Source organism: Pristis pectinata, chromosome 4, assembly GCF_009764475.1.
Source record: "Pristis pectinata isolate sPriPec2 chromosome 4, sPriPec2.1.pri, whole genome shotgun sequence".
In the NCBI taxonomy this organism is placed as follows: domain Eukaryota; kingdom Metazoa; phylum Chordata; class Chondrichthyes; order Rhinopristiformes; family Pristidae; genus Pristis; species Pristis pectinata.
The window spans coordinates 48,648,059-48,660,490 of NC_067408.1; the positions used below are offsets into that span (position 1 = coordinate 48,648,059).

General features: G+C 40.4%; 1 protein-coding gene across 2 annotated transcripts in view; it reads left to right on the forward strand.

Annotated features, from left to right (window-relative positions):
- LOC127569401 (protein FAM53A-like) overlaps positions 1 to 12,432 on the forward strand; it is a 109,481-nt gene that overhangs the window by 62,924 nt on the left and 34,125 nt on the right. For both annotated transcript variants that reach the window (XM_052014010.1, XM_052014011.1), the window contains one exon: positions 6,779 to 7,599. In XM_052014010.1, the coding sequence (XP_051869970.1) occupies positions 6,779 to 7,599 (821 nt within the window). The remainder of the gene's footprint in view (positions 1 to 6,778; positions 7,600 to 12,432) is intronic.

A 12,432-nucleotide genomic window follows, 5' to 3' on the forward strand; every position in this document is an offset into this window, starting at 1 on the left:
CGCTGTGTATTATTTCATTTTCAAAATCTAGGTGAAGGGCTGCACAGCAGCATCTTTGTTGGAAGTGCTGGAAAAATTGAATAGGGAAATAGATTAGACAATACCACGTCTCAATCTTAAAAGCCTAGGAAGTGTAAGAAAAAGGAAGACGGAGAAGCATGGAGTTCTCATTAACTCAGAACTGTAGAAAGAATTATAGTAACACAAGCTAGGCCATGAATGCAGAGAATGAGCTTTTTCTTCACAGATGTACATCATTGCCTTTCTTTAGCTAGCACCAAGATGGCATACATCCATGCTCCTGCAATTTGTGGTCTCTGCTTTAAAGCTTTTTGCGCGGAATTCTTTCTGCAGATGCGTAATAATTGACGGGATTAGTGGGAGGGTGCTGAATTTCTTTTATCTAAATGTTGAGTTATGCTTCCAATTTATAATGCAAAAAATATAATGGGAGGATGACACAATAAAGACACCAGTTCAAAAACAGAAAATGTTGAGAATACTCAGCATGTCAGGCTGCATCTATGGGAAGAGAAATGGTACAATAAAGACCATTCATTTCTCTTCCCAGCAGAGTATTTCCATCATTTCCTGTTTTTGTTTTGTATTTCCAGCATCTGCAGTTTTTTTTGAAATACACCAGTTCATTTGCTCCTCTTGAAACTTGCAGCTGATGTACATGTTGCTCCCTTGCAGACAAGGAAGGACTGATGGAAAAGGATTTGATGCCTCTTTTGTAGCACAGTCTGATCTCTTTAGAGACCTCCTTCAAATTAAATCTGAGTGTTTTTTAAATATTATTGGATAATGCTTCCAGTTTGAAGCAGCTGTTCCTGTGCTATTTGTTTCTCCTCAGCTTTCCCATATGCCAAGAAATATAGACACTAATAGTTAATTGAGCCCAACAAGTAGGTTTTAGTTTTTTTAAATACATAGAATAAAAGTAGATTTTCTTAAATCTCGCATTCTTGGGGACTGGATGGCACACTGGATTAAACAGTGACCTGTGAGCTCTGTAACTTCAGTCTTTGCTTGATTGAAGTTGGAATGAAAATCTTTTATTTGTCAAACTGTAGGGCCCAGTGGATCAATCCAGTTTTTAGTAACCGTAGACTCCTAGGGAATTCTTAAAGCTGTCCCTTATCAGAGCTGAAAGGATAATTTTTGGGGCAAGATGGGAAATAACATAGTGCATCAGGAAGTGGTGCTTGAGTTTTGGGTCTGGGTTTCCCCATGCTTGAACTGAACTGGAAACGGCTAATGAGGAGACTACTGGTAAGAAGTGCTGAAAAGCATTACCAAGAGTTCAATTAATGTGAATACAAAATTTAGTGCTTGAGTTGCGTGAGGACAAGCAACTATTAATAGTTCCCAGCTAGGGAGTACAATGAATTTTGCTTGCACATTTAGAGAAATTGTTGGTGGTTATGCTGTATGTTTGTCAGAAACTTGACTTGAACCCATGTTAATGATTCCATGTTCAGCTATTTTGAGTTGGTACTAGGTGAAGGTGAATGGAGTTATGAACTTGGGATAGTGTACTTTGCACACCAAAGTCCCAAACAGTAGTATGCTTCTAGTTGATTAAGTGGTAGAAAAATTCTGCTAGTTTTAGCTCATCAGACTTCAGCTGCACCTGGACAGCTAGTCAAACTTGAACAATATTTCTGAATGTGGTTTGGGTCCTTCATTCTTGATTCTTGTCAATCTTCACCTGCTTTCTAGCTGTATCTGTGTTCATATATGTGAACGTTTATTTCTCATTAGGCAAATAAAAGGTGCAAATTAGTAGCTTGATTTAGAAAATATTAAGAATGGTTTCCATACTTATCCAACAGCTGGGAAATACACCTCCGTGACCCAGTCCCCTCAAGTACAAGCATAGTTTACTGAATACTGATTCTTTTCCAAGTATACTGATTTAAGTATATCTGTACATCATTATTCCCAGTACAATCTGATTCAGATTAGTTTATTGTCATGTACACCAGGGTGCAATGAAATTCTTTGCTCGCGTGAAGCTTACAGAGTAAATAGTATATATGCAAGTAATAAATACGACAATGTCAATGCAGCAACGGGTGCAAAACAGAATGTGCAAAGTATAGTGGTGCAAACTGAGGTATTGCAAACAGAATGTTAAAGTGACAATAACGGAAGAGGTAGAATTAAGGGTTTGAGAATGTGGCAGCACCACTGGGAAGAGGATGCAGAAAAGGTGATTGGTTCAGAAGTCTGATAGCAGTGGGCAAGAAGCTGTTCTTGAGTCTGGGCTTTCAAGCTCCTGTATCTTCTCCTAGAAGGTAGAAGAGAGAGAAGGGAATGGCCAGGGTTATTTGCTAACTCAATGAACAAAATAAAGCAAAGCTGGAGCTTTCCTGGTTTCTCTGCCTCATTCTTCAGCAATATCACCATCTGAGCCATTTTGAGAACACGGTAGTTTTATTAACTGTAGAGTTTCTTGACTTGAATGTGAGAAAGTAAACAAGATATTTTTCACCATACGTCATCTTTAAACTTAAGTGCTCATTTACTGTAACATTCTTTCCTCATCATTCACAATATAGAGGATGCTAAGCATACTTTGTAAGTTCCAACTTTTCATTGCCTGATCCAAGTTTATCTGATCAACCTATGTTATACTGACTTGTGTGTAATGAAGGTGTGGCACTAATATGATTTCCTGTACCTGGTGCAGCGGTGACTTTAGATGATTGGAGACACTGATGTTTAAAGTTAAGTAAAGTAAAGTTCTAAGCTGATGAGGGATTGGAAAAGTGAAGAATTGCCCCAGTGTCTGTCTAAATTCCTGAGGAATTCTATTTGGAGAAAGTTAATAGGATAATAGAGTAGTAATGGTGTAGATTGGTAAAAAGGTTGGCATGGATGTGGTGGGTCGAAGGGCCCATTTCTGTGCCCTACAACTCTGACGCTAAAAATATAACTGAATCATGTGAAAACCAGTAAGATCAGATCAAGTTCTATCTCGAGAAACACAAGTAACGTGGAGGAAGTGAAAGCCCTTATTTTGTGAGAACTTTTGTATTTGCAAGTGTATACACCAAATACATGCAACTAAAGGTTATGGTTAATGGTCCTGGTGGTAGAGCCCAAAATTTAACAGTAGATAAGCTGAAACTGTTGTTGTTGAGACAGTTAAAATTGTAAAATGTGGTCTTGGTTGTGTCATTTCTCTTTCTTCAAGCTCTTGATTCCCTCAAATAATTAGATGGTGTTGTGATATCCAGATTTTAATATCAAGTGAGTGCAATTTTAGTGATGCCTGATACGAGTTTTGCCCCTCCCAGAATATGGAATCACATTGTTTTTTGTTAGGCAAAAGTAATGGCAATTCAACAAGAACTGGGTGTGTGCAGGTGGGGAGGGTTAGGGGTGTTTGACGTGAAGGATGTGATGTTATCAATAGGTTCTGTAGCATTAAGTATCCTTGTGGTGGTATACAGATGCAACACCTGATAACTTGAGAGAATGGTGAAGATAAACCCCTTCAGGGGATAGCTGGTGGTTAATAAGGACTTTTGCTTTGAAGGATTTGGAAAATGAAAGTCACAAGTACTCGGGGAGAGGAAGGATTACAATATACTTTGCCTCAAATTGAACTTGGTATTTGCTGCATATACAAATATCAGGGTCAAAACTTAAGATGATTTCATGTTTGCTTTCTTGTGCCAAATAGAGTTATAAACCTAGAAATGGGCCCTGCAGCTCACTCAGGGCATATTGACCATCAAGCACCCAGTTACACAATTCTTCCCCACATCCCTGTCAACTTCCCCCAGATTCTACCACTCTGCTACACACTAGGGGAAATTTACAGTGGCCAGTTAACCTAGCAACCTGCATGTCTTTGGGGTGTGAGGGGGAAAAAAAGAGCACCCGGAGGAAATCCATATGGTCACAGGGAACGCATGCAATCTCCACACAGACAGCACCAGACGTCAAGATTGAACCTGGGTTGCTTGAGCCGTGAGGCAGCAGCTCTACTAGCTCCATCACTGTGCCATACCCCTCTGTCATACACAGTTGAACTGAACAATTAGGACACTTAATGGGTTCCTGCTATCCTGCAAAAAGTATAAAGAGGGTGGCAAAACCCATCCGTTTTTGGCCATATGTGACTAAACACCACATTAACCAGAAAGAAAACATGAAATTATTTACAGCTTCCTAACCACAGGATATCTCTAAGCAATTTACAGCCAAAGAACTGCTTTTAATATAGAAAATATGCAATCAACTTGCACACACTAAGATCCCACAAACAACTGTGATGACTAGATAATCTGGTTTAGTTCTGTTGTTGTCAAAACTAAAGCCAGGCTTTTCAAATATTTCTACACGTAACCTTTTACAAATTTGGAACATTCTTCCACAAACTGGAAGATGTTAGGTCAATTGTTAAATTTTAATTCTGAGATCAATAGTTCAGCAATTCACTGAACATCCAACAGTGGTATTTCCAAACATACAAACCTGTACCAGTTGGAGGAGTGAGGGCAGTAGCCTCATGAGTTCACCACCATTGGTATAGTGCTCAACTTGCACAGCTTCCTAATTTGGAAATGGATCACCATTCCATTTTTGTTGAGTGAAAATCTTGGAACTTGGTACCTAAAATCATTTTGGGACAAAGTTCACTCATTTCTCAAGGGCAATGAGGAATGGTTACCAAATGCTGACATTGTGTATGAGGCTCACATCCTGCAAAGGCAGCATACTAAGATTCCAAAAAAATGAATAAACAGAGGGGTTGAAGAGGATAAACTCTTTACTGGGATATGGGAATAAATTCCCACACTACTGCTACCTCTGCCACAGTGTGCTTAACATCCTGAATCATCAGAACACATGGATAAGCCTCAATTAAGATCTTATTCATAAAAATCCCTGACAATAAATTCATGATTATTGCAATAAAGCATCTCCCAGGATTATGTGCCCCAGTTCTAAAAGGATTATGTATAAGCAACAGTTAAGCTAGGTTGATGCTTGATTTTTGGTCCATGTTATTTGTCTAAATACCTAAATTTTGTAATGCAATAGTATTTGAATTTTATCGACTGGTTGCTAGAAAACATAAAAGCCATGGGTGTGGCAATGACTCAATAAAATGATACTGAATTCTACCATTCATGGAAACATAAGATGCCATTGGAAGCTTTGAAACTTGATAAAATGAAGGCTTTGTCATTGCATCACACCAGTTCCAACCTTAAATGTACTTACTTGGCATTGGAACACTTCCAAATTGGGTGTGGCAAAATTAGTTGACATTTATTGACCAATTCATCACTGGGTAATTGTCGTCACTGGGGCTTTGAGGATTAGCAATGTGCAGACAACCATGTCTCGTTTACAAAAAAACTGCTCCAGCTTTCCTCCCTGAAACTAGCTGCCAACTTACTGGGGTGTAGTTTCACAAGCAGCCTGCAATCTCTCTTCCTCACCCAAGTGATTAGTCTTCCTTTCTGAGATTATACGAGGAAAGTTGGCAGCTTTTTTAACCTGTATGATTCTATCCTTGTCAAATGTCTACAAGCAGCCAATTTCTAATTAGATTCTCTAGATGTCCATCAAAAGAAGAATTCTAGCTTTTGACGTTAAGTCAGATACCTGATACTAATTGCAGTACCTCTCCAACAACCAGAAATGTGTGATGAGCACAGACTATGTACTGACTGTTGGTTCTTCTATTCTCCATGGTTTAGCACCACACTGAAACATGCTTTTATTTTCTCATCAGCCATCAGAGAAGTCACACAAACTTAATGCAAAGTTGAAGAAATGCCAATGAGTGCAAAAGCTTCCATATTTATAGCATCTTTAACACATCGCAGCTATAGTGCCATGTATTTGAATTTTGAAATGAAAAGTAATGCTGAGTAATAGAAGATGATATTGGGGCAGATGGGAGGGGGAAAGCTGTTTGATGCAAGCTTTTTTCTATCCAAGAAAATATTCAGGAATAGTTTGGAGTGAAAGCTAAAGCAGAAGTATCATTAGAAAGTGTTCTTGAGAAGAAGTGTTAAAATGGAAAGTACTCCCTTTTGTGAGTGACCTGGCTATCATCTGAGGTTCCTGTATAAGTGACACAGCATAGAATGTAGAAAGAAGATATTGTGTCACATGACCTGTGGTTTTAGTTTATTTCATAATGTTACCTTTTTTGGTATGTATAGACAAGCAACTGATTTTCTAATTTTGTTGTCCTTGTGTCATAAATATACAATTGAACTTGAATTGTTGAAGTTGTATAGGAGACCATAAAAATATTTTTGTAATGCAATGAATCTTCCATTTTAATGTGCCATTGGTAGCTTTATTCCCTAATTATTATGTTGTTGATGGATAGGGTGGGGGTGGGTGGTGAGGTGTGGAGGGGAACTTAAAGGGAAAGAAAAATGTTGTTTAAACCACTTCTACCTTGGTTATACCTGGCAAGTCAAACATGCTTCCAAGTTCTTTTCCCCATCCACATAGCTGATCTTAGCTGGGACAGTACTTGAAATGGCATAATTACTTTGAGCTGGGAAAGACCTAACCGTCCAACGCTTTTGCTCTGAATTGGTAAGCAATTGGCTCATGCATTTGCAACTGCAAGAAATATGGATGTTGGGTGAGGAAACAATTAAGTATGGTTATTATTAAGTGATGCTAGGCCCATGGAATCATCATTTCTGGTGTAGGATACAATGCTGAAATCATGTGATGCTTTCATGAAAGAATTGCATTACTAAATGTTTTCTTCATTTTACAGGGGAAAGGAACTGGAATGTTTTAGACTCCTCAAACACTGAATTACCAGTGGATATGGGTTTTCCTTCATTCGCAAGCTACAGCCTAAGCAGTTTCGACTCCTCCAGTCAGAATAAATCATTGTGCACAAGACAAGCAACAAACACGTGGATGGGACACGTGACGAGCACATCAGTGGGGAATCTAAGTGACTTGCAGTTCTCTGAGAGTTTTGCCTCACTGCCAGATCCACCAACCAAAAGACACTGTCGGTCGCTGTCTGTGCCAGAAGACCTATCACGCTGCAGGTCTCTCTGGAAGCCAGCTGGATCCAAGGTGTGGACTCCTGTCAAACGGCGATGCAACAGTGGTGGAAATGGAGGCGCACAGCTGTGTAACTCAACTCAACGCCCCACCAGCCTTGGTCTCCAGCAGCTATCCAACTCCGGTCTCCCCTCCAACACCAGCAGTTTCACATTTTCAAGTCTCACAGCATCTCCTGAATCTCCGTTGCCATGGATGCTGTCACCCAATAATCATTCCACAGATATCAGTGAGAGAACTTTTTTGGGCGTGCAGTGCATTTTGCCTGAGCAATGCACGTTCATTCCTCAAAGGCGTTTCTCACTGTCACCGGTACACATTCGAGAGGCAGCACGATGTCTGCTTTCAGCCAAAAGCACACCCTCCTCCACTCCAGAAATGAACCGACGACAGCAGGGCTTGTTGCGGAGCCACTCTCAGCCCTGTGACTTAAATGAACGCAAGTGTGGTATAAAACGAAGGCATGATGATGACGTCCGGTGGACAAGACCTGCTTTGGACTTCTTCAAGATGAACCAGGTATGTGCTAGTTGCAGGGAACCAATCCACACACTAATCTGTAATGAAAATGAAAGCCATATAAATTCAACCCACTGTTTAGGGTATGTGTTCAGATCTGGAAGGGCTAGATTTAAAACCTCACCACTTTTGTATCTCTCCACTTAAACTCCACCATTGCATGCTGACATAATATGTTTCTATTAGTGGCATAGCTAAAACTTAGCACTCCAACTACACCAGCCCACTCAGTATCTTCTGATCTATGATGATCATGTTATTTTATACATAATGAGAGAAATTCATCTGATAAACAGTATTGCACAGATGGAAACTGCATTAATGTGGCATTAACGAATTTTGCACATGTTTCTGAGAGAGATAAAAGTGAACTTTGTGAACATTAATTTGTTTTTCTGGCAACCAGTTCACCCAAATGACATCAGTTGTAGTGTAATGCCAAAATTTAGTTTTTGGTGAGTTAATCAACCATATTGGCATGAATCATGATTAACACTATTCTCACACAGAGAAACAACTTTTAATTAATGCTGAGTGCTCGAGCATGGCTCATCTCTCCTGCAGTGGTAGGCAGAGGGCTGCACAACCATCTGCCAAACAAACCTCAAGTAGACTGGTCCAAACTGGGATCCCAGTCTCCTCACCTCCAGGTGGTTTCACCAGGTTTCTCCTCAAAAGTAACTGGCCAGAAATGCCAGAAGAAATCCAGCAAAAAGGCTCAGATTCGAAATGAGGAGCAAGGCATTTGTCAAGATGTGACTGGATGCTATCAAGAAGGAGATGTCTGCTCTTTTTGAATGCCAGCACTTTTAGGACCCAGTACTGCAGCCAAGTGTCCCTTGCTCTGGTGAGTGTAGAAGTCAGATTTATCAAAGTGGAAGGTTCCCCACTTTGCTAGTAGGGCTATTATTTTGCAGTGTAGCAATGAACAGCAAAATGTCATATGTGACATATTTCAGTAGAGACAGCCAGCAAGGATCCTGAGAGATGACCCTGACTAACCAGGGGAATGGTGCAGAAACTTATGTTTGTTTGCTACTTGAGATTTATCTAGCAAACAACACAAGCCTGCATAGCTGTCAAAGTCAGGATCAGCTTTGCCTCACAATCTTTGCAGGCCATCCCTGCTGTGTTATGCCACATGTAACACTTTGACGTTTGCTGTTGCACTACAAAAGTCAAGAATAGTTCTACCAGCAAAGTGGGAAACTTTGCAAAAGTCACACTGACCTGCAATAAATTCAGATGTGGAGGAGTCATTGAGCTATGGTGCAGAGCTCTCAGCATTCGTAAAGGGCACGTGCCTTCCACACTCCTCATTATAACATTCATTATACTACTTCCTTGCCAGCACTCCCCAGTGGCTCAAGAGTGCTAATTGTATAGTAAAACTCTGACAATCTGGCACACTTGGGACTTTGGTGGTGCTGGACTGGCAGATTTTCCATATTATTGAATGTTATTTCTATTAATACCCCAATACAGTTTTAATTCAGTTTTTAGATACTACACAGTTTAATAATAAACTTTCCAGTGAGAGGGACAAGGTTTAAAAGGAACCTGAGGGGCAACTTCTTTATGCAGAGGGTGGTGTGCATATGGAACGAGCTGCCAGAGGAAATAGTTAAGGCAGGTACAATAGTGACATTTAAAAGACGTGCGGATAAGTATATGGATAGCAAAGGTTTAGAGGGATACGGGCCAAACGTGAGCAAATGGGACTAGGTTGGGTGGGCACCTTGGTCAGCATGGATGAGTTGGGCCAAAGAGCCTGTTTCTGTGCTGTATTTCTCCATCAGTGTGGGAACAGGGGCCCCAGTGAGTGGGATAGGAACTGGGCCCTGGTGTATGGGAAGGGAATAACATCACCTGAAGAGTGAGATGCCCAACCATTGGGATTTCCAGATAGTGGATTATCAGAGTTTTACTTCTTGGTGGTGTGATCCTTTAAGGGCCACTTCCTGAGGTCAGAGTTGCGAGGAAAAAGTGCAGTTTTTATTTTTGAGACAGTTAGGATGATTACCGGAAAATTGGCACAGATAAAACTGTAGACCAGTGTGTTCTGTGCCATAAAGCTGACAGCTTCTGTTAACTGCCTTCAAAAGATGCTTCCTGTGCATCTGAATTAACAGTGTAAGGGATGTAAAATATGTTCAACATCCCACTCCATCATCCTTTCTGATAATAGTTTTTAAAATGGCTGCTGTTAATTTTAAGCCCTATTTCTGGGTAAGGTGGCAGAAAGCCGAATCTATCAGAATCTCATGAGAGACTGCTCACAAAGTTGATTAAAAACAGAAGGTGCTAGAATAACTTGTTGAGCATACTTGTAGAACTTTTATGCTAATTATCAAATCTTCCATGGCCTCCTCTACATTGGTGAGACCAAATGCAGACTAGGTGACCATTTCGCAGAACACCTGCACTCTGTCTGTAACCACGATCTGCATCTCCCGGTTGCCAGTCACTTAACTTCCCCTCCCACACTATCACAGATATGTCAGTCCTCAGCCTCCTCCACTGCCAGGAGAATTCCAAACACAAACTGGAGGAACAGCACCTCATTTTCCATGTTGGAACCTTGCAGCCTAACAGCATGAACATTGAATTCTCCCACTTTAAGTAATCCCCACACCCCTTCCTCACAGCCCTGCCCCCCAACCATGCCTCTTTTCTTCCCTTTCCTAGCCTATCTCTTTTCCTACTCACTTTTTTCTCCTTACCTTCGACCCATCCCTGGGAGGATCTGCTCTCCCCTCCTCCCTCGCACCTGCCTATCACCATCTCTTGCCTGTATCTACCTATCACCTCCTTGTGCCCACCCGCCTCCCCTCTTTTGTCCACCTATCACTGCTCTGCTTTTCCCTCCTATATATTGGGCTACCCCTTTTCCTATCTTCAGTCCCGAAGAAGGGTCCTGACCCGAAACGTTGACCACCTGCTTTTCTCCACGGATGCTGCCTGGCCTGCTGAGTTCCTCCAGCATTATAGTGTCTTTCATCTAAATTCCAGCATCTGCAGTCCTTTGTTTTTCTAATCTTCCGTTGTATTTCTCACCGATAATTTAGAACCTGGAGTTCCAGTTCTTCCATTCAGTCTTCTTGATAACCTTGTCATTTCACCCTCTTCATCTCTTGCTTATTTTTCATATTGTATGAACTTACTGCTCCCTACTTTGCCCTTTTCCACTGTGCACAAGAAATGCTGAGTGGATGTTGAAACGTCTGTGATTAAAATATGGTTCAAATACCTGGAAGCTTTTGACAAAAGTTGCACAAACTTAGAACTATATTTATCTTAAGTAATGCTGGAGATAAATGTAGAATTTGCTCAGGGAAGAACCAGTGGATTTAGGATAAAGGAGTAACGTTAAAATGGGAGATGTATTGAGTCTAATTTCTCAAGGATCATTGATGGAGTACCTACAGATGATCATCATCATCAAAGTCCAAGGAATCTCTTTCTACCCATTGCTCAGAAAATGAACTGAAATGTGTTGAAAATCCCAGAATTGGAAGCTTATTAAGGTATTGACTCGCACTTAGAACTGAGACCAATAACTTTAGATTGTAATATGTTACACAATCTCAGGCGTTGGTCCTTTATAGGTAATCTGTTACTTTTATGCATGCTACAGGGAAACATATTGTCACTAATGTGATGCTCAGTGTGGTTTTGTTTGCGGGAAGACTTGTTGCTATATAGAATTACACTGGATCAATACAAAACGTACTAAGCAGAAAATAAATTCCTCCATTCATGTTTGCAGTGAAGGCACTGCATTCCTTTCAGCCAACTCTAACAGCATGCCTGAACATGTGGCATGCAATTGTATCATTAGAGAGTAGAACAAATTGAAATGCTCAGAATTTATAAATCTATAATTGCTGTTTGAAATTTCTCTTTAGAAAGATAATCCTTTGCAAACCATATTTAAGTTGCCTTGACATTTTCAAAGACTGGAGCTTCTGCAAGGGTTTTTGACATCCTTCATTGGTTATTGGTGCTATTACAATTTATTTTCTTTTTTTTATATACAAAGGCTTTTGCAAAAGTTTTTTTAAAATAAAGCACACAATTCCCCCTTAGTAACTTGATTCTGTTGTATTGTGATAGATGTTCTGTTCTTGGTATTTGGTTTTGTCTCACTTGGGAAAATCTTTGTTCTTCCCCAAGTCCATGTTTATGTGGCATAAACTGTTTGCCAGAAATCTTCAAACTCATGAAGTCAAGACCATGCTCTCTGACACCCTGCTTATAACAACAAGTGTTGTACATGTCATCCTCCAACAACGTTGTCCATAGCCCTATTGTAGTTCAGCTATTTAATGGATTAACACTCAATAAAAGCTTAGAACCTTTTAAACAATACTCAACGTGTCCTGACTTGGACTATTACCATTCATATGTAATGGCAAATAGTTTAGATAAAATGTTGCCATGGACATTGACTCATAACTACTTATTTGCATAGCCTCTTCCTGGTTTAATGTGGCTTGTGCTGTTCTGTACTTTAGAGTGAATTTAGGCTATTCCCATAGAAGAATCCTAGAGTTGTTGCAGTTTTAGTTCCATTTATTAAAAAGAGCCTGTATCATGGGAGGGCAAAAAGCAGCACGTGCTTGAGAACAGCATCACTGTCCAAGTTCTCTTCTGGGTTAAGTACCAAAGTGAATTGGACACAGATCATTGCTGATCTAAAATCCTGAAGCGCCCTATCTATGAAGTCTCCTTTACCACATGGACTGCATCAATTCCAGTGGAAGACCCACCACCACTGTCATGAGGGTCATTAGTGATGGACACTTAGTGCTGGCTTTGTCAGTGGTCCAG